The sequence below is a fragment of the Anomaloglossus baeobatrachus genome, chromosome 2 (genome assembly GCF_048569485.1).
Source record: "Anomaloglossus baeobatrachus isolate aAnoBae1 chromosome 2, aAnoBae1.hap1, whole genome shotgun sequence".
NCBI classification, from domain to species: domain Eukaryota; kingdom Metazoa; phylum Chordata; class Amphibia; order Anura; family Aromobatidae; genus Anomaloglossus; species Anomaloglossus baeobatrachus.
In genome coordinates, this window is record NC_134354.1 from 297,469,898 (window position 1) to 297,493,196 (window position 23,299).

The 23,299-nt window shown below is 44.5% G+C and overlaps 1 protein-coding gene across 2 annotated transcripts in view; it reads right to left on the minus strand.

Moving 5' to 3' along the window:
• SYNRG (synergin gamma) overlaps positions 1-23,299 on the minus strand; it is a 179,586-nt gene that overhangs the window by 120,535 nt on the left and 35,752 nt on the right. For both annotated transcript variants that reach the window (XM_075335855.1, XM_075335854.1), the window contains exons 2-7: positions 22,355-22,395; positions 17,932-18,056; positions 16,348-16,478; positions 11,836-11,941; positions 3,097-3,208; positions 471-551 (exon numbers count right to left, since the gene is read on the minus strand). In XM_075335855.1, the coding sequence (XP_075191970.1) occupies positions 471-551; positions 3,097-3,208; positions 11,836-11,941; positions 16,348-16,478; positions 17,932-18,056; positions 22,355-22,395 (596 nt within the window). The remainder of the gene's footprint in view (positions 1-470; positions 552-3,096; positions 3,209-11,835; positions 11,942-16,347; positions 16,479-17,931; positions 18,057-22,354; positions 22,396-23,299) is intronic.

The following is a 23,299-nucleotide window of genomic DNA, read 5'->3' on the forward strand; positions in this document are numbered from 1 at the left end:
GTTTCTCCCATCTAGTCAGGAAAGTTTAAAATATGCTTATTTTCTCTGGAAATATGTATTCCCATATAACAAACATTGTGGTGGTTTGTATTACCATTCTAGTATTGCCCAAACAGAATTCCCTAAAAATTGTATTAGTTGGGTCTCAGCTTGTCCCGGCTTATGATATTGATGATCGGTCAGTTGGGGGTTGACAAAAGCCATCCCCACCTATTAGCAATGTAAACAGTGTAAGGAGCAGAGCAGAACACTGCCTGTTGCTGAAGAAAACTGCAGCTCTGCTTTATTACAAGGAAAGGTCAGCAATATGATAAGCCTGGAATAGGTGACTGCATAGAGAACTAATGGAAAAATAGGTCAATTTGTCAATTACATAAAAAAAAGGAATAATTTCAGAAAACGAAAAAGGTAGCAAAGAGAAAATATATTTTTATACTAAAAGAAGAAATAGACTTTAAAAATGGAAATACCTGGTACAAGACTGTCATTGTAAATCCAAGAAGGCAGCATTGGCTCAATGGCATCCGGTTTTGGAAACATTGTAACATTAACTAATTTAATAAGAAAAAAAAACAAAACACCCAATTAATGTTTATGTACAGGTTGTAAATTTGAAGAGATTTCAATATATACTTCATACTTCTGTTTGCCACAAAAAAACAAAACAAAACCAAAAACACATTAATAGGACTGGAACAGATTTTTCATACAAGCTTGCTGTGTATGAACAAATGCATAGACACCAATCTCTTGAGATCAAAGTTAAGGCAATACAGTGGAGAAAATAAGTATTTGATACCCTGCCGATTTTGAACGTTTTCCCAACTACAAAGAACGGAGAGGTCTGTAATTTTTATTGTGGGTACACTTCAACTGTGACAGACAGAATCCCTCCCGCCCCCTATATATAAAAAAAAAAAAAAATCCAGAAAAATCACACTGTATGATTCTTAAATAATTAAGTTGCATTTTATTGCATGAAAAAAAGTATTTGATCACCTACCAACCAGCAACAATTCTTGCTCTTAAAGAAAAAAACAACAACAGGTCTGTAAGAAGCCCTCCTACTCTGCACTTAGCTGTATTAATTGCACCTGTTTGAACTTGTTACCTGTATAAAAGACACCTGTCCACACAATCAATCACACTCCAAACTCTCCACCATGGCCAAACTGTCTAAGGACACTAGCGACAAAATTGTAGACCTGCACAAGACTGGAATGGGCTACAGGACAAAAGGGAAGCTGATTGGTGAGAAGGCAACAACTGTTGGCGCAATTATTAGAAAAATGGTAGAAACACAAAATGACTGTCAATCTTGCTCGGTCTGGGGCTCCATGCAAGATCTCACCTCGTGTGGTAAGGAGGATTCTGAATAAGGTCAGGAAACAGCCCAGCCAACAACCTCCTTGCCTCAGTAACAGCATTGAAGATGGCTCATGGCAGGGTCATTCAGCATGACAATGACCTGAAACTCACAGCCAGGGCAACTAAGGAGTGGCTCCATAAGAAGCATTTCAAGGTCCTGGAGTGGCCTAACCAGTCTCCAGACCTGAACGCAATAGACATTTTTTGGAGGGAGTTGAAACTCAATGTTGCCCAGCGACAGCCCTGAAAGATCTTGAAAAGATCTGTATGGAGGAGAGGACAAAACTTGGTCCAGAACTACAGGAAACATCTGACCTCTGTAATTGCAAACCAAGGTTTCTGTACAAAATATTAAGTTATGTTTTTCTATTATTTCAGGTAATAAAATGCAAATTAATTATTTAAAAATCATACAATGTGATTCTCTGGACTTTTTTTATTCTGTCTGGCACAGTTGAAGTTTTCCTAATAATTATAAAAATATAAAAATAATGAATAATTCAAATTACAGACCTCTCCATTCTTTGTAGGTGGGAAAAGTTTCGAAATCGGCAGTGTATGAAATACTTGTTTTCCTCACTGTATCTAATTCTGAATTCTACTTAAAGAGCTATTCTCAGGTTTGAAAGTTATGGATAGGGAATAATGTTCTTATCACTGAGCCTCCAACTACAGTGGCCTCAGGTGTTCACGAGAACACAGACTCTGTAGAACCCTGGAGTAGAGGTTGCTCATGTGCCCTTTATGATATGCTAATGACATGCAGGGACTAGTCACAACGGCGTTAGTTTCTGAGCTCATTCTGCCCGCTTAGCATGTTAGAATGCCCACAGAGGTATGCTAACATGCTATTCAGCCCACTGCCTAGTGTCATCAGCAGTGACGCGTGTACCTGTGTCTGTTGTCACTACATCACAATGCCAGGCAGTGTGCATGCTCAGACGTTCCTGGCACTTCCGGTCATGAGCACTAGAACTCTCTGAAGCCAGGACGAGTACACCAAACTTCATAGTGCACATGACTGGAAGTGCCAGGGATGTCTGACCATGCGTACTGCCCGGTGTTCTGAGGCGATGACAACGGACACAGGTACACGCGTCACCACTGATGACGCTAGGCAGTGGGCATTGAATATCATGTTAGCACGTGGGCTTAGCTTGTTAGCACGCCCACATGCTAAGAGGGCAGAATGAGCACAGGAACTAACGCCCCTTGCGACTAATCCCTGCGTGTCATTAGCATATTATATAAGATGGTTAGAAATACATAAAGAGATCTTTAGAATAAGAATGCTACTAGATGCAGGGACAGTTAGTCAGAGATTAGCAATATGCAGCCAGATCTGCACGTGGTTCTGGGTTCATAATGCACCAGACAGGATCCCTTTAAGCATCAGCCCATGCTTTGCTGATCTCTGTATTAAAAATTGCTCCATAGATGTGAACATAAAAACTCATTGGGGGGATTTATTAAAACTTGTGGAAGATAAAAGTGGAACAGTTACCGTACAAAAAAAAAAAAAAAACAACAACACACAAAATTTCTCCTATTACAAGTCTTGATAAATCTACCCAATATACTACAGAGGTGGCCACCCTGCACCTCCACTGGACACAGTTTTGTCTGATATGTGGATACGCCTGGTATACAGGGGAGAAGACAGTGCCCTATAGTAAGTCTTTGTCATCTGCATAAGGCCAGATTTAGTTTTCTCTGTAATTATATTACCTGGTTTCAAGGCATGCAATACAGGAGGTGGGTGCATTTTTGCATCTCTGGAAAATCCATCCAAATTTCCTCTAATGGCTTCCATGGCATCATCTCTACATTTTTCAGCGGTCTAGATAAATACAATTTAATTTGAATAATAGGTTTTACTGACAAAAATTTATATTCATAGCGACATCTTGCTCATGTTTGCAGTACTAATGAGAATTTTCAACATATTTCTTTCTTTCACTCCATTGCGCCAAGTACAAGTTTTTCTTGAGGTGCAAAGTACTTACAGAATCAGCACTGACTAAGGTTTCTCTGCTCCTTTAGAGCTGCTCTTCAGTGCAATTGGATGACAATTAAAGGGAAGTAGCTGAAATGGAAGAGATCTCTCCTAAGAAGGGAATTTTGTTTACTTACCGTAAATTCCTTTTCTTCTAGCTCCAATTGGGAGACCCAGACAGTGGGTGTATAGCTACTGCCTCTGGAGGCCGCACAAAGAACTACACTTAAAAGTGTAAGGCCCCTCCCCTTCTGGCTATACACCCTCCCGTAGGAGTACGGATTCCTCAGTTTTAGTACCAAAGCAAGAAGGAGGAAAGCCAATAACAGTTTCAAAAACAAATTCAATCCGATAACAAGATCGGAGAACTTAAGAAACAACATGAACAACATGTGCACCCGAAAAACGAAACCCTAAGAACAAATAGGGCGGGTGCTGGGTCTCCCAATTGGAGCTAGAAGAAAAGGAATTTACGGTAAGTAAACAAAATTCCCTTCTTCTTTTTCGCTCCTAATTGGGAGACCCAGACAGTGGGACGTCCAAAAGCAGTCCCTGGGTGGGTAAAAAGATACCACATGAACGGGCTGTCAGACAGCCTCTTCCTACAGGTGGGCCACCGCCGCCTGAAGGACCTGTCTACCTAGGCTGGCATCTGCCGAAGCGTAGGTATGCACTTGATAGTGTTTGGTAAACGTGTGCAGACTCGACCAGGTAGCCGCCTGGCACACTTGCTGAGCCGTAGCCTGATGCCGCAATGCCCAGGACGCACCCACGGCTCTGGTAGAATGGGCCTTCAGTCCAGATGGAATCGGAAGCCCAGCAGAACGGTATGTGTGAAGAATTGGTTCCTTGATCCACCGCGCCAGGGTGGATTTGGAAGCTTGCGATCCCTTATGCTGCCCAGCGACTAGGACAAAGAGCGCATCAGAACGGCGTAGAGACGCCGTGCGAGAAATGTAAATCCTGAGTGCTCTCACCAGGTCCAACAGATGTAAACCCTTTTCAAATTGGTGAACTGGATGCGGACACAAAGATGGCAAAGTGATATCCTGATTGAGATGAAAGGAAGAAACCACCTTGGGAGAAAACTCTGGAATTGGACGCAGTACTACCTTGTCTTGGTGAAACACCAGGAAGGGAGATTTGCAAGATAACGCCGCTAGCTCGGACACTCTTCGAAGAGACGTGACCGCCACAAGAAAAACTACCTTTTGTGAAAGCCGAGAAAGGGGAACCTCTTTCAAAGGCTCGAAAGGCGGCTTCTGGAGAGCAATGAGAACCTTGTTCAGATCCCAGGGTTCCAATGGCCGTCTGTAAGGAGGAACGATATGACAAACTCCTTGGAGAAACGTGCGTACTTTAGAAAGCCGTGCCAAGCGCTTCTGAAAGAATACGGATAGCGCGGAGACTTGACCCTTAAGAGAGCTAAGCGACAAACCTTTTTCCAACCCAGACTGCAGTAAGGAAAGAAAAATTGGCAATGCAAATGGCCAGGGAGAAAACCCTTGAGCCAAGCACCACGCTAAGAATATCTTCCACGTCCTGTGATAGATCTTAGCTGAGGATGGTTTTCTAGCCTGTCTCATTGTGGCAACAACTTCATGAGATAAACCTGAGGCCGCTAGGATCCAGGACTCAATGGCCACACAGTCAGGTTCAGGGCCGCAGAATTCAGATGGAAAAACGGCCCTTGAGACAGCAAATCTGGACGGTCTGGTAGTGCCCACGGATGGCCTACCGTGAGGTGCCACAGATCCGGGTACCACGACCTCCTTGGCCAGTCTGGAGCGACGAGAATGGCGCGGCGGCAGTCGGACCTGATTTTGCGGAGCACTCTGGGCAACAATGCCAGAGGTGGGAACACATACGGTAGCCGGAACTGCGACCAATCTTGAACTAAGGCGTCTGCCGCCAGAGCTCGGTGATCGTGAGACCGTGCCATGAAAACCGGGACTTTGTTGTTGTGCCGTGACGCCATCAGATCGACGTCCGGCATCCCCCAGCGGCGACAGATCTCCTGAAACACGTCCGGGTGAAGGGACCATTCCCCTGCGTCCATGCCCTGGCGACTGAGAAAGTCTGCTTCCCAGTTTTCTACGCCTGGGATGTGGACTGCGGATATGGTGGATGCCGTGTCTTCCACCCACGTCAGAATCCGCCGGACTTCCTGGAAGGCTTGCCGACTGCGTGTTCCCCCTTGGTGGTTGATGTATGCCACCGCTGTGGAGTTGTCCGACTGAATTCGGATCTGTTTGCCTTCCAGCCACTGTTGGAAGGCTCGCAGGGCAAGATAGATTGCTCTGATTTCCAGAACATTGATCTGCAGGGTGGACTCTTCCTGAGTCCACGTCCCCTGAGCCCTGTGGTGGAGAAACACCGCTCCCCACCCTGATAGGCTCGCATCCGTCGTGACCACTGCCCAGGACGGGGGAAGGAACGACTTTCCCTGTGACAATGAGGTGGGGAGAAGCCACCAACGCAGAGAGTCCTTGGCAGTCTGAGAGAGGGAGACAGTCCTGTCGAGGGACGTCGATTTCCCATCCCATTGGCGTAGAATGTCCCATTGTAGAGGGCGCAGATGAAACTGCGCGAACGGGACTGCCTCCATTGCTGCTACCATCTTTCCTAGGAAATGCATGAGGCGCCTCAGCGAGTGCGACTGGCTCTGAAGGAGAGATTGCACTCCAGTCCGTAGCGAGCACTGCTTGTCCAGTGGAAGCTTCACTATCGCTGAGAGAGTATGAAACTCCATGCCAAGATAAGTCAGAGATTGGGTCGGGGTTAGATGAGACTTTGGAAAGTTGATAATCCACCCGAAACTCTGGAGAGTGTCTAGTGCCACCTTCAGACTGTGTTGGCATGCCTCTTGAGAGGGTGCCTTTATAAGCAGGTCGTCTAGATACGGGATGACCGAGTGACCCTGCGAGTGCAGAACAGCTACTACTGCTGCCATGACTTTGGTGAAGACCCGGGGGGCTGTTGCCAGACCGAAAGGTAACGCTACGAACTGCAGGTGTTCGTCGTGTATGACGAAGCGTAGGAAACGCTGATGCTCTGGTGCAATCGGCACGTGGAGATACGCATCTTTGATATCTATTGATGCTAGAAAATCTCCTTGAGACATTGAGGCTATGACGGAGCGTAGGGATTCCATCCGGAACCTCCTGACTTTTACGTGTCTGTTGAGCAACTTTAGATCCAGGACGGGTCGATACGATCCGTCCTTTTTTGGGACCACAAACAGATTGGAGTAAAAACCGTGACCTTGTTCCTGAAGAGGGACGGAGGTCACCACTCCTTCCGCCTTTAGAGCGGCCACCGCCTGCAACAGAGCATCGGCTCGGTCTGGTGGTGGAGAAGTTCTGAAGAAACGAGTTGGCGGACGAGAACTGAACTCTATCCTGTACCCGTGAGACAGAATATCCCTCACCCAACGGTCTTTGACGCGTGACAGCCAAATGTCGCCAAAGTGGGAAAGCCTCCCACCGACCGCGGGTGTGGGAATCGGAGACCGCAAGTCAGGAGGACGCCGTCTTGGCAACGGTTCCTCCGGCTGTCCCGGAGTTGGCTGACGCCACTGCCGTGCGGCTTGTAGCGTCAAGAACAGCATTAATCGCGTACGACGCGAATGCCGCCATTTGCGAGGTCAATGGTGCTACCTGCGGGGCAAATGCACGTGTGACTGAGTCGACTTGCGCAAGCCCGGCTGAGATAGCTTGGAGTGCCCATACGGCCGCAAAAGAAGGCGCTAATGACGCTCCAATCGCTTCATAGATGGATTTCAGCCAGAGCTCCATCTGCCTGTCAGTGGCATCTTTAAGTGCCGCTCCATCTTCAACTGCAACCAAGGATCTAGCTGCAAGCCTGGAAATTGGAGGATCCACTTTTGGACACTGGGTCCAACCCTTGACCACCTCAGGGGGAAAAGGATAGCGTGTATCTTTAAGCCGTTTAGAAAAACGCCTTTCAGGATAAGCGTGGGGTTTCTGGATTGCGTCTCTAAAGTCAGCGTGGTCCAGAAAAGTGCTTAATGTACGCTTAGGGTATCTGAAATGGATTCTCTCGTGCTGCGAAGCTGACTCCTCTACAAGAGGAGCTGGTGGGGAAATATTTAACATCTTATTGATGTTAAATATAAGATCATTAACTATGGCGTCACCATCTGGTGTATCTAGATTGAGAGCGGTCCCAGGATCAGAATCCTGGTCAGTTACGTCCGCCTCATCACCCATAGATTCATCTCGCTGGGATCCTGACCATTGAGATGAATGTGAAGGCCCGTCATAGCGAGCCCGCTTAGGCTGCCCTGGGCCATCGTCCGAGTCAGAGTCTTCACCCTGAGGTGTATATGCCCGTCCCGGAGCTTGGAGGTAATTCAGCTGAGGGGGACCAGGGGGCAATGATTGCACAGTGTCCGTGGCCTGAAGTACAGGCCTAGCTCGCAATGTGTCAAGAATTTGTGACATAGTGAGAGACATTCTGTCAGCAAAAGCTGCAAACTCAGTTCCTGTCACTTGGACAGCATTCACAGGTGGTACACCCTGGGTCACGTCCAGCAGAGGCCCCGGCTGTGCAAGCGCCGCAGGGGCCGAGCACTGCACACAATGGGGGTCCGTGGAGCCTGCCGGTAGAAAAGTCCCACATGCGGTGCAGGAAGCATATAATGTCTGTGCCTTGGCACCCTTGCGTTTTACGGACGACATGCTGCTGGCTCTCTGCAATGTGAGAGAGTCTATAGCCAAAGGGCGACCAGCGCTATGTAATACCAAGTATTTGTAAAAACAAACTACTAAGAATACTACTGGCACAAGAGGGGGTGAGCCCTGAGGGCTGCTTACCGCCCGCTGAATAGCGGGTAAGAGGCGAAGAATTCCTTGTCTGGGTCTCCCCGGCTCCCCTCTGCAGCTCAGCGTGTCAGCAGGAATGGCTGCCGGCGTCTGTGGAGAGGGGCGGTCCGTGGGAGTTCCCAAACAAAAGTGCGGGAAACAGTGTCCCTCTGTGCCGATTGTGAGGGCTGGAGTATGTAAAAACGACTCCAGCCCTCGGCGCTGATGCACTGGCCAGCGTCCCGCCCCTCTCCTGACTGGCAGGTCTGGGGGCGGGAACGAACGGAAGCAGGCCGCAAAAGCCGGGGACTCGAGTTATCAGCGCGGCCGCCGTAAAAGCGCGGGCCGCGCTGAAGTCCCCGGCGCACCACAAGTGCCAGCCGCGCCGCAGTCCCAGCGGCCGGCGCGACCGATTCCCAGAAGTGTGCCTGCTTCAGCGAAGCTGAATGAGGCCATGGCACAAGCGCCGCAGCGCTGATGTCCCCCGGCGCACTACAACACCCAGCATGCTGCGGTGTGAGCGCCAAATGCACGGGGACACAGAGTACCTTGAGGAAGCAGGGCCATGTCCCTGATGTACTCCGCTCCATCCAGCATCTTCTCCAGGGGCTGTAGATGGAGCACGGTCTCAGTGCCTGGAGACCAGTAAATCCCACTTCACCCAGAGCCCTGTAAAAAGGGATGGGGAAGGAATCAGCATGTGGGCTCCTGCCGCCGTACCCGCAATGGGTACCTCAACCTTACAAACACCTCCGACATACAGTGGGGTGAGAAGGGAGCATGCTGGGAGCCCTGTATGGGCCCTCTTTTCTTCCATCCGACATAGTCAGCAGCTGCTGCTGACTAAAAACAATGGAGCTATGCGTGCGTGTCTGACCTCCTGCGCACAAAGCTAAAACTGAGGAATCCGTACTCCTACGGGAGGGTGTATAGCCAGAAGGGGAGGGGCCTTACACTTTTAAGTGTAGTTCTTTGTGCGGCCTCCAGAGGCAGTAGCTATACACCCACTGTCTGGGTCTCCCAATTAGGAGCGAAAAAGAAAAGGGGTTTGGACTGCCTGATTTATTATTTTTTAACAACCATATACTCAACCATATACTCACTTCCCATACCGGCGTGTGACAGTGCTATGCCACTAAGCCCTGCAGCTAATGAATGGCCGCTAAGGGCTGCTGGGCCATCACCGTTTGTACGAAGTCAAACCTTCAAACGAACCTCAGAAGAGTAAAACTAATAAAAGCACAGCTGACTGCAGAGTTTAGCTGGCATCATTTAATGCAAGCCTCCTGAGACCCAGCACAACATCGTTGGTATAGGAGGTAACTATGTAGTGTATTTTGCTTTTATTTTACAAGGAGGACCATTTCATTTAAAAAGGGGTTTATCCAAGTAGTGGACAACTCCCCCTGCATTATGGAACCAATGCCACCACTTTTATAAAGTAGTTGGAAATGTGAACGCAGAAAGCCTGACGGGCAGGTTTATACCAAATTTATGAATAGCTACTTTTTAAAGCCACAATGTTACAATTCTCTTCCAGAAAGAAATGATTTGACAGACATCTCTAGACAGAAGTGTTGTATAAGTGTTATCAAACACCATGCAACATTTTGATATATTTGATGCAACAAAAAACAATGCAAACTCCAAACTTGAAAAATTCCACTCATTGTAACCGGCGCCCATTATTATATGCAATTAAGGCGGGCTTTGACCACTACGACATTGCAGCTGCGATGTCGGTGGGGTCAAATCGAAAGTGACACACATCCGGCGTCCCTGTCGATGTCGTAGTGTGTAAATCCTTTTACATATGATTAACGAGCGAAAAAGCGTCGTTATCGTATCATCGGTGTAGGGTCCGACATATCCATAATGTCGCTGCAGCGACAGGTACGATGTTGTTCCTCGTTCCTGCGGCAGCACACATCGCTGTGTGTGAAGCCGCAGGAGCGAGAAACATCACCTTACCTGCGTCCCGGCTGCAATACGGAAGGAAGGAGGTGGGCAAGATGTTTACGTCCCGCTCATCTCCGCCCCTCCGCTCCTATTGGCCACCTGCCGTGTGACGTCGCTGTGACGCTGCACGACCCGCCCCCTTAGGAAGGAGGTGGTTCGCCGGCTAGAGCGACGTCGCAGGGCAGGTGAGTGCATGTGAAGCTGCAGTAGCGATAATGTTCGCTACGGCAGCAATCACAAGATATCGTACCTGCGACGGGGGCGGGACTATCGCTGCAGCGTCGGTAACATATTGTTACCGATGTCGCAGTGTGCAAAGCCCGCCTAAGGCTCTATTCACATCTCCCCTGGTCTTTGCCGCAGTGGGCTGCACTCCAACACTTCATGGAGGCTACTATTATATGATATAATATAAGTTCCACAATTGGATGTGATTAAAAAAACTGTTCCAGTGCTGAGATAATCTTATATATGTGCCACTGCTATGTACTGTGTAATGGATGTGTCTGACAGTACAGGGACATGGTCTGATTATTCCACATCTCCTGGGCAGAGGAGGAAGTAAAAAAATTATACAAAGAGTAAAAGAACAGGATCGCAAATTAATTTTTCTTTGAGGTAAAATGTTTTACTCACAAAAATAATCAGTTATGATCCTGTGCTGTAATGTCTTTATACTCTTTGCTTCCTCCCCTGCCCAGGAAATGTGGTACGATAAGACCATGTCCCTGTAAGGTCAGACACAGCCATTACACAGCACATAGAAGGGACACTTCTATAAGATTATCTCAGCACAGGGGAAAAAAATGTAAACACATCGAATTGTGGAATTTATTATTATTCCAAGATCTATTGATTAAAATTAAACATTAAAATGAACTTTGTGGGAAACCCCTTTAAACACTGGCACATGGAACACATCAATGAAAGCTTGTTTTTTCACAGATTAGGCTATGTGCGCACGTTGCGTTCTGCCATGACAAATATTCTGCAGTGATTTGGCAGTGCATGTGCGCTTCAAATCGCTGCAGAAACACTGCGTAATGGATGCAGTATGTCTGCATAATAGATGCTGATTTCATGCGCTCGGGATGCTGCCTCTACCATAGACAAAGTGGGAGCTGCATCTAAAGCGCACCAAATAAGTGACATGTTGCTTTTTTGAGCGCAGCGATTTGGATCAAAATTTCAGCATCCTAATCGCTGCGCTCTCAAACACAATGTACGCATGGATTATGCACAATCTTCATAGATTGTGCTGGGGACGCATGCGTTTACACTGCAGTGCAATATGCAGCGTAAACCCATGAAATTACGCAACGTACGCACACAGCCTTATAGTGTACAGGACTATTGAGGACTGTTTTTGCTGAAAACGGTCTGCAAAAGAAACAAAGTAAGATTCTACCCTGATCCATTTAGTGATCACAAGTCATATAAATGAGAAGGAAACAAATATGGACAGCACACTAATAAAGGCAGCTGCGTGCTGTCCTATGACTGTCTGCTTCAAAAAGCTAAAGGAATATCCATCTCAATTTTTTTTTTTTAAATACAAGAATAACTAATGACCCACATATGGCAAAAACAGACACTCAGACTAAAATGGACTTTCTACTACTTCACAGTTAAGAGCTGTGGAGAGGATATTCCAGGGCTTATACAACGAATAATCTAAAATCTTACTTTGGGCTTCACACTGCTTAGCAATCGCAACTTCTGCTTCTGTTCTTCAAATTGTCGTCGCTTTCTTTCTTCTTCTAACATTTTTTGCTGCTGCTCAAAGCGTTTTCTTAAACAAGGGGAGAAAAAAAAAAATTACTGACGGGGACGAAAAAAAAAAAAGGCACTTAGCCAAATCTGCACACTAAGGCCTAAGCCACACGGCGAGAAAATCGGTGCGAGTGGAGTGGGATAAAACATCGCATTCCACTCGGACCAATTCTAGCCTGTGTGTCAGCGCACATGAGCGATTATTTTCTCAGCCCTAATCGGACCGAGAAAACAATTCCAGCATGCTGCGATTGTAATGCGAGACTCTTTTCTCTCGCACCCATTCAAGTGTATGGGGCGAGAGAAAAATCGCACTGTACTCGCGGTACACCAGTGTACCGCGCGTGCAGAGCGAGAATGCCAATAGCCGGCTACGGAGGAGAGAAATCCCTCCCTCCTCTCCTCCGTGCCTGCCCACCTGTCCGCAGCGCTGGCCCTCCCATCCCGAGAGCCGGCCCGCCCCCCGCAGCTGAAGTCCGCTCGCACAGTCGAACCGCAGTCGCAGGGATACTAGCATGACACTCGGCTCCTGCTGTGCTGCCAGCGCGAGCCGAGTGTCATGCGAGCATCGCAGTAGTCCCCGTGTGGCCCTGGCCAAACCTTTTCACTTTATTGACTAGGACAGCTTTTTCTCATCTACATCTCATTGACTTGGAGATTTTTTTCCATTATAGATTGTACTCTCTGTTAGTAGTTAATCCAGGTCCAAAATGTTTTATGTTTATGACAACAATCTGATTTCTGACAAAAGTTAGTTTCTTTAAATTTGATTTTTTTATGCCATTCTAGGAGATAGTCATACCATCCAAAATAGATAAGTAACATTAACCATGTGTGCAGTTTATGCCAGCATTATTTTTGAAAAATCTCTTTATTTTGTTACAATATTAGAAAGATTAAAAAACTTTAAAGAAATTTTTACATTTTTTACAACAAAATTTACAAAGCCTATTTTTTTAGGGTCCATTTCATGTTTAAAGTGACTGAGGGCCTGTGTGTCAGCATACCCTCAAGCAATATGCCATTTTAAAAATTGCACCCCTCAAAAGAATTCACAATCCGCATTCGGCAAGATTGTTAACCCTTAGGCTACTTTCACACATCCGTTTTTTGCTATGCGGCACAATACGGCACTCTACAGAAAAACCGCAACCGTTTTTTTTGCCGCCGGTTGCGTGTTTTTTTTTTGCATAGACTTACATTAGTGCCGTATTGTGCCGCATGGGCTTGCGGTCGGTCCGTTTTTTTGCCGCATGCGGCAGATTTAGCCGATGACGCGGCCGGATGGAACGTTGCCTGCAATGTTTTTTGCTCCGGCAAAAAAAAACGCATCGCGCCGCATCTGGCCGCTGCGGCGCATTTTTCAATGCATGCCTATGGACGTCGGATACGGCGCGATGCGGGAAAAAACGCATCCGGCCACCGCATGCGGTTTCTTCCACTGCGCATGCTCAGTAGCGTGCCGCAACCGGAAAAAAACGGACGGGCCGCATGTAAAAACTTATGCAAAGGATGCGGTGTTTTCGCCGCATCTGTTGCATAGGTTTCACAGCCGGATTGAGCCGCACGGCTCAAACCGGATGTGTGAAAGTAGCGTTACATGTGTCACAGAAACTAACAAAAGGGAAATATAAAATAATTAAAAAAATATTTTTCCACTAAAGTGTTGCTTTACACAATTTTTTTCCCATGTTCACAACAGATAACAGAATAAAAAGACATTAAAGGCTGCTAAGCTATTCTACCAAACAAGATAATATCCCATACGTCTTTGGAAACTACTAACTAAACACAAGTCAGGACTCAGAAAGGAAGGGGTGTCTTGGATTAAAACTTTGTCTGGAATTTGATTGTGGACACAATGTTGCGTTTACAGAACCCCTGAGGTGTTAACCAGCCCCATAGAAGGGACCTCATTTTAGAAACTACACTCCTCAAGGTATACGTCTAGGGTTGTGATAGATGTGAAAACAAAAAACATTATGATTTTTCAATAAAATGTTGCAATATCCCTTTTTAATTTTCACAATGGGCGAGAATATTGACATCACAATTGAGGAAAGATTCTGGATCCCGTGTTTTGGAAATTCAGACAGAAATCATGATGTAAGTGCTTTTGAGATGAGTTTCCCAAATTACAACATGCTGCACGGCACTTTCCTCCACAAGCTACTAGCAGGAATCCTTTACTATTCAACTCTTGTTCTAATCAACATAATTATAGCAGTGACTTCCAAATGGAAAACATCACTTCCAAAGGAAGCAGAGACCTCTGTAGTGGCCTGTGCTGAATCAGCAAGGGGATTGGAAGAGGCGTATGCCAGCGTTTATTAATTTTGATCAACAGCTTAAAAAAATTAAATCATTTTCTGTCAGACAACCCCTATAACTGTATATATTTAAGTTTTTTACATTTTTATTGTTTAAAGCACCACTCAAATGTTTCTCTTTTCTTAGCGCTGGAGTGGTGCTTGTGTGCAGAATTATTAGGCAAGCTGTATTTTAGAGGACTTTTTTTTTTATTATTGATCAACAACTTTGTTCTCAATCAACCCAAAAGACTCATACATATCAAAGCTTAAATATTTTTGGAAGCTGGAGTGTTTTTTTTAGATTTGGCTATCTTAGGAGGATATCTGTTTTTGAAGGTAACTATTACTGTGCAGAATTGTTAGGTAACTTAATAAAAACCAAATATATTCCCATCTCACTTGTTTATTTTCACCAGGTAAACCAATATAACTGCACACAATTTAGAAATAACCATTTTTGACATGCAAAAAGAAAACCCCAAAAAATTAGTGACCAATATAGCCACCTTTCTTTATTATGACACTCAATAGCCTACCATCCATAGATTCTGTCAGTTGCTTGATCTGTTTACGATCAGCATTGCGTGCAGCAGCCACCACAGCCTCCCAGACATTGTTCCGGGAGGTGTACTGTTTTCCCTCCCTGTGAATCTCACATTTTATGAGGGACCACAGGTTCTCTATGGGGTTCAAATCAGGTGATCAAGGGGGTTATGTCATTATTGTTTCATCTTTCAGACCTTTACTGGCCAGCCACGCCAGTAGTTGGATACATGTGATGGAGCATTGACCTGCATGAAAATCATGTTTTTCTTGATGATACCGACTTCTTCCTGTACCACTGCTTGAAGAAGTGGTCTTCCAGAAACTGGCAGTAAGTCTGGGAGTTGAGCTTCACTCCATCCTCAACTTGAAAAGGTCCTACAAGTTCATGTTTGATGATACCAGCCCATACCAGTACCCCACCTCCACCTAGCTGGCGTCCATCTGGCCCATCAAGAGTCACTCTCATTTCATCAGTCCATAAAACCTTTGAAAAATCAGTCTTAAGATATTTCTTGGCCCAGTCTTGACGTTTTATTTTATGTTTCTTGTTCAAAGGTGGTCGTTTTTCAGCCTTCCTTACCTTGGCCATGTCCCTGAGAATGGCACACCTTGTGCTTTTTGATACTCCAGTAACGCTGCAACTCTGAAATACGGCCAAACTGGTGGCAAATGGAATCTTGGCAGCTTCACGCTTGATTTTCCTCAATTAATGGGCAGCTATTTTGTGCCTTTTTTGCCCAACACGCTTCTTGCCACCCTGTTAGCTATTTTCCATGAAACGCTTGATTGTTCGGTGATCACGCTTCAAAAGTTTGGCTTTTTCAAGACTGCTGCATCCCTCTGCAAGACATCTCACAATTTTGGACTTTTCAGAACCCGTTAAATCTCTCTTCTGACCCATTTTGCCAAAGGAAAGGAAGTTGCCTAATAACTAAGCACAACTTATATAGGGTGTTGATGTCAGTACACCACACCCCTCCTCATTAGAGATGCACCTCACCTGATTTACTTAATTGGTAGTTGTCCTACTCCAAGCTGTATAGGCTTGAAAGCCAATATGTATAAAAAGTATCATGTGATCAAAATACTCATTTTCCTAATAATTCTGCACACAGTGTATAATCAAAGGTCCCTGTGCCCCATCTAATACGCACAGTCTGTCATTTTCACCTTTTATCGGTGCCACTCTGATGGGTGTCAGGCAATTTTTGAGCTGCCCCAGTGTTTGATGGAGCGAAACGGAGGTAATTTTTCCATACAAGTCTATGAGAGCCTTGTTCTGGCTCTCATAAACTTGCATTAAGAGATTGTAACATAACTTCTGATTTCCGGCCAGTTAGAAGTTGCTGTCACAAGATGGCGTTGTGGGAAAGGTGAAAATGCTGGAGGGTAAGTATAAGAAAAGTAGCAGGGATATTGGATTAAAAAGGACCTCTCCAGTGGTGAAAAATACATAGACGCTGGAGTGGGGCGTTAAATTATCATGTGAAGATATTTTGTGACCATATTCATGTTGCACAAGAAGAAATTCTAGGATTCGGGTGCATGTTTTATAAAACAAACTTACTGTTGCTCTTCAACAAATTGCTTCTGCATGTCAGGAGTGTAGGCTGGACCTGGAGGTGCCATTCTGATAAATCCGGCCTGTCCCACAAACGTCATAGCAGTAGGCTGCATTGGACCCATCGTTAATCCACCCTGGTAGAAATTTACATTTGTTTTACTTCAAAAGATATCATTTCATACTGAAACACAGAATTTACAAAAATCAAAGTAGCAGTTTTAATCTTTTACAGTTTTTTCCAGAGAAATAAATTTAGATGTCTGCTAAGTTCTCTATCTACTCTTTTGTCCCATTTGTATTCTTATTTTATTTCTGCTGTTCCCCAAAGTAATCCATTTCACATCCACCATCCAGAGATATGGACCTTTTTTATTTAGTGCTGATTTTATGATTTTTCGGAAGGAGGCGTTGCTCAAAGGATTCTGAGGAGGCATGTCTTTGGGCTGCTTTGCATTATTTTCTTGTGAGCGACACCCCATTGTAAAGACCCCCAAAACACAGTACTAAATATAAAAGCCCACGTTTCTGGAACCATAGGACGGATTTAAAAAACACAAAATACAGAATACTTAGGGGAGCAGCAAAAATAAAAAAAAAAATACACTTATCGCATTAGATGAGCAGTAATTTACAGTAGCCTTCTCAATTATTGATTCGATAACAGACAGGGAGCGCCCCTTTTATTTCTCGCATCAGGTCCTAGGAAGGAGTCCATATGTATGTAGGGAGTTAAGGACATATTATATATCTATCCACAGACAGACATGAGGGCACTAGATTGCGGGGTGAGATGGGTTATCATGGCAGCCGAGGTATGATTGAAGATGACAGCCATGGGGTCCTCTTACTCTTATGGAGCTAAACCGCAAGTTCTGCTTCATAGAACAGGATGATTTTTCCTATGAACGTCAATACTGTGGTTTTGCAGTATATAGTACAAGAGCTTAAAAGCAAATTCAAGCTTCCTAAAGGGATTATTATACAGGTTCTCTCTCTCTATATATTATATATATATATATATATATATATATATATATATATATATATATATATATATATATATATATATATATATATATATATATATATATATATATATATATATAGACATACATACATACACATATACATATTCCAATTACAACCTTTTAGTCCCCCCACTGTTATCAATAGAGGGGAAAACACATTTGGTATCCCCACATCTGTAGAAGTTCAATCTGGCAAAATAGAAAATTAATATACTTGTTTGGTAAACACAGTGAAATGATGAAAAAAATGAAAAAAAAAACCTCCAGGACTGCATTAGGAGGGGAATGGACATGGGTCACCTCACCTCTCTAAGAAATGCAATAGAAAGTGATCAAAATGCAAGACCTGCCCCAAATTGTTATAAATAAAAACATCTACTCACCGTAATATGGATACAATGTTAATATAGGCAAACATAATTAACAAAACATAGGCACCGGGCACCATATAAGATGACCCCAATGCCGTACACCTTCTAAAGGCCAAAAGTAAGAGTGGCTTTCACAATCTATGCATTGCCTATAAAGATACATTTATACATAAGAAAACCAAATTTACCTGCATAGCCATGGCTGCTTGGGAAATCTGAGGGTTGTATCCAACGGCCATCATATTTTGCACATTTGGTTGCATTACTGGTACCATAGGAAAACGAGCCGATTGCTGTTGCATTGGCATCAAACCTACAGTAAAGCAAAGACCATCATCAAAAGTGTAAAGGGAGAGAGAGAGAAATTCATTCTGACCTTAGCACGTTATCACTGAGCCACACAGGTCAAGGCTTCAATAAAGTGAGATAGAAAAAAAAATCCAAATCTCCAGCATCCAAAGTCCATGTTCATTCCAATTTATTTAGAGCGTGTGAAAGACACCAGCCACCAGACAAACTACTGCTATGGTCTTATTCATGGTATGTACTCGTAATACCATGAATGAGACAATAGCAGTAGCTGGTGTCTTTCACACGCTCTAAATAAATTGGCATGAACATGCACTTAGCATGCTGGAGATTTGGATTTCTTTTTATCCAAAGTATAGGCTGATAACTTGTGGGTCTGAAAGCAGGGACCTGCACAAAAGAATGGGCCACTGAAATATCTTGGTATAATGGGAAGTGGTAGTGCAATCAAGCAACTATTCCAACTATTGTCTATGGGACTGCTGGATACCATATGCTGGGGTTAATCATATCATGAATGGAGTAGCAGATCCCATGTGAGGCCACCACTCCACTCTGGAGGAGCATGTCGAGTTCTCAAGTTAGAATAGCCCCTTCAATTAACTTTTTTTTGCATAGTTGAAAATCTATATCTACACAAAGGCTTGTCTTTCGACACTCTTTTTAGTGAGTCAATTTGGTTTTGTTTTTTTTAAGATTTCAGCTTAGGTTAGGTTTGGAAGAGGTCAAAAATTGTAGATTTGAGTGGTCAGTAAGCTTTTCTCATAAAACCTGCTCAGAATGAAATTGTGGGGCCAGTAAGTACTATATTTTATGCAAGCTCTAAAAGACAAAATGCTAAAAAATAAATATTGATGACAAAAAGTTTCCGTGAGGAACATGCTATTTGCCACCAGTTTGGCCATATTTCAGAGCTGCAACGATACTGGAGTATCAAAAAGCACAAGGTGTGCCATACTCAGGGACATGGCCAAGGTAAGGAAGGCTGAAAAACAACCACCTTTGAACAAGAAACATAAAATAAAACGTCAAGACTGGGCCAAGAAATATCTTAAGACTGATTTTTCAAAGCTTTTATGGACTGATGAAATGAGAGTGACTCTTGATGGGCCCGATGGATGGGCCAGAGGCTGGATCAGTAAAAGGCAGAGAGCTCCACTCCGACTCAGACGCCAGCAAGGTGGAGGTGAAGTCTTGGTATGGGCTGGTATCATCAAAGATGAACTTGTGGGACCTTTTCAGGTTGAGGATGGAGTGAAACTTAAGTCCCAGACCTACTGCCAGTTTCTAGCAGACAACATCTTCAAGCAGTGGTACAGGAAGAAGTCGGTATCGTTCAAGAAAAACATGATTTTCATGCAGGACAATGCTCTTTCGCATGCATCCAACTACTCCACAGAGTGGCTGGCCAGTAAAGGTCTAAAAGATGAAAAAATAATGACATGACCCCCTTGTTCACCTGATCTGAACCCCATAGAGAACCTGTGGTCCCTCATAAAATATGAGATCTACAGGGAGGGAAAACAGTACACCTCTCGGAACAGTGTCTGGGAGACTGTGGTGGCTGCTGCATGCAATGCTGATCGTAAACAGATCAAGCAACTGACAGAATCTATGGATGATAGGCTGTTGAGTGTCATAATAAAGAAAGATGGCTATATTGGTCACTAATTTTTTTGTGATTTTGTTTTTGCATGTCAGAAATGTTTATTTCTAAATTTTGTGCAGATATATTGGTTTACCTGGTAAAAGTAAACAAGTGAGATGGGAATATATTTGGTTTTTATTAAGTTGCCTAATAATTCTGCACAGTAATAGTTACCTGCACAAACAGATATCCTCCTAAAATAGCCAAATCTAAAAAAAAAAAAAAAAAAAAAAACCACTCCAACTTCCAAAATAAAGCTTTGGGTTGATTGAGAACATAGTTGTTGATCAATAATAATAAAAAAGCCTCTAAAATACAACTTGCCCAATAATTCTGCAAAATTATTTAGCTCCCTTGAATTTTTCAACCTTTTCCCACATTTCAGGCTTCAAACAAAGATAAAAATGTTAATGTTATGGTGAAAAATCAACAAGTGGGACACAATTGTGAAGTTGAAAGAAATGTATTGCTTATTTTAAACTTTTTAGAAAAATAAATAACTGAAAAGTGGAGCGTGCAATATTATTCGTCCTATTTAAGTTAATACTTTGTAGCGCCACCTTTTGCTGTGATTACAGCTGCAAGTCACTTGGGGTATGTGTCTATCAGTTTTGCACATCAAGAGACTGAAATTCTTGCCCATTCTTCCTTTGCAAACAGCTCGAGCTGAGTGAGGTTGGATGGAGAGCGTTTGTGAACAGCAGTTTTCAGCTCTTTCCACAGATTCTCGATTGGATTGAGGTCTGGATTTTGACTTGGCCATTCTAACACCTGGATACATTTATTTGTGAATCATTCCATGGATTTTGCTTTATGTTTGGGATCATTGTCTTGTTGAAAGACAAATCTCTGTCCCAGTCTCAGGTCTTTTGCAGACTCCAACAGGTTTTCTTCAAGAATGATCCTGTATTTGGCTCCATCCATCTTCCCATCAATTTAAACCATCTTCCCTGTCCCTGCTGAAGAAAAGCAGGCCCAAACCATGATGCTGCCACCACCATATTTGACAGTGGGGATGTGTGTTCAGGGTGATGAGTGGCGTTGCTTTTACGCCAAACATATCGTTTCTCATTGTGCCCAAATAGTTCGATTTTGGTTTCATCTGACCAGAGCACCTTCTTCCACAAGTGTGGTGTGTCTCCCAGGTGGCTTGTGGCACAATTTAAATTACACTTTTTATGGATTTCTTTGAGAAATGTCTTTCTCCTTGCCACTCTTCCCTAAAGGCCAGATTTGTGCAATGTACGACTGGTTGTGGTCCTATGGACAGACTCCCACCTCAGCTGTAGATCTCTGCAGTTCATCCAGAGTGATCATGGGCCTCTTGGCTGCATCTCTGACCAGTCTTCTTGTTGGAGATGAAAGTTTGGATGGACGGCCAGGTCTTGGTAGATTTGCAGTGGTATGATACTCCTTCCATTTCAATATGATTGCTTGCACAGTGCTCCTTGGGATGTTTAAAGTTTTGGAAATCTATTTGTAACCAAATCTGGCTTTAAACTTCTCAACAACAGTATCACGGTCCTGCTTGTTGTGTTCCTTGGTCTTCATGATGCTCTCTGTGCTTTAGGCCCCTTTCACACGTCAGTGATTCTGGTACGTTTGTGCTTTTTTTTTAAACGCACCAGAATCACTGACATACGCAGACCCATTCTAATGAATGGGTCTGCTCACACGTCAGTGATTTTTCACTGCACGTGTCTCCGTGCAGCGTACCTGCGTGTGCGTGATTGCTGCACGGAGACATGTCCATTTTTTTCTGGCATCACTGATGTTCCACGGACCACGCAGTGTTGTGGTCCGTGAAACACGTGCCAGAAAAAAACGTGCATTCAAAATAATAAACATTTTAACTCACCCGGCGTCCAGCGATGTCCTCTGCAGCCCGTTCTCCCTGCTGCTTCTAAGCCGGCTGATTACTGTCGCGCATCTTAATGATGCACGACACAGCCGACCCGGAAACAGCTGCTGCGGGGGTCACCGCCGGCCGGATGCTGCACCGCGGGAGCGATCAGCACCATGGAGAGCGGGAGCGGGCACAGGTGAGTTGATTGCTAAGTGCAATCACGGGCCACGGAGAACGGAGCCCGGATTGCACTTAGACAACCCACGTGTGCCGTGATTCACGGCACACGCAGGGACATGTGCGTGTTTTACACGCCAGTGAAAAATGTCACTGTTTTTCACTGACGTGTGAAACAGGCCTTAAACAGAACACTGAGACTATCACAGAGCAGGTGCGTTTATACAGAGACTTCATTACACACAGGTGGCTTATATTGTCATCATCAGTGATTTAGGACAACATTGGATCATTCAGAGATCCTCAATGAATTTCTGGAGTGAGTTTGCTGCACTGAAAGTAAAGGGGCTGAATAATATTGCACGCCCCAATTTTCAGTTTATTCTTTTTTACAAATGTTTAAAATAAGCAATACATTTCGTTCAACTTCACAATTGTGTCCCACTTGCTGTTGATTCTTCACCATAACATTAACATTTTTATCTTTAATGTCTGAAGCCTGAAATGTGGGAAAAGGTTGAAAAATTCAATGGGGCCGAACACTTTTGGAAGGCACTGTATATCCCTTTTACACATGCCCAATGAACCTCACAGGACACAACCAGTAGCAAATACAGATAATTTTACAAACCTTGAGATGGTCCAATTCCAGTAGCCAGTGGAAACACAAAGCTGTAAAAATAAAGACAGTACTCAGTAAGGCATAGGCTTAGAAGTTCCCAAAACAGCTCCTGATGTGAAAAACCTTAGGCTATGTGTCCACGGGAGAATGTAGCTGCGGATTTTTCTGCATCAAAATCTGCAGCTTTCCCGCAAAATCCGCACCTTTTCAAAGGTGCGGATTTGCCGCGGATTTTTTTTTTCCCCAATTTTAAAGCCAAAATCCGATGAAAATCCGCAACAATAATTGACATGTTGCAGATTTTTCCGGATCAAAATCCGCACGAAATCCGCAGCGGAAAAATCCCCAGCGTGGGCACAGCATTTCCAAAATGCCATAGAAATGGCTGGGAAGTGCCTGAGCTGCAGATTGTCGGGAAATACGCGACTTTTCCGCGAGAAATCCGCTGCAAAATCCGCGCATTTTCCGCAGCATGGGCACCTATCCTAAAAAAGATTTATGGCAGAAACGTTTCCAGGCTTTGCAGCATAGGATTATTTACTGTACTGTAAGGGTACATGCCCACGATCAGGGTTTGCAGAGTTCTGGATGCAGCGAGTTTCAGCTGCATGCAGAACGGTGAGAAGTATAGTACAAGCATAGTGGATGGGATTTCCAGAAATCTCATACCCACTGTGTGTGTGCGGCTCACAGCGAAAACTGGCCTGTTGTGTGGCTTTCCTAGCAGCAAGCATTTCAATTTTTTGCTGCGGAGTCGCAAGTGTCCACCGTAGGGAAAACACAAGTGAGAGACCGCAGCGCACTGAACCCTGATCATGGGCACTGGCGGCTGTGGAGGAGACACGCGGCCCCGCAGGTTAGGAACTGCCGCGTCCAGATCGTGGGCACGTACTCTTAGTCTATGTGCCCACGTTGCGTATTTGCATGCAGTTACGCTGCGTATTGGCACTGCAG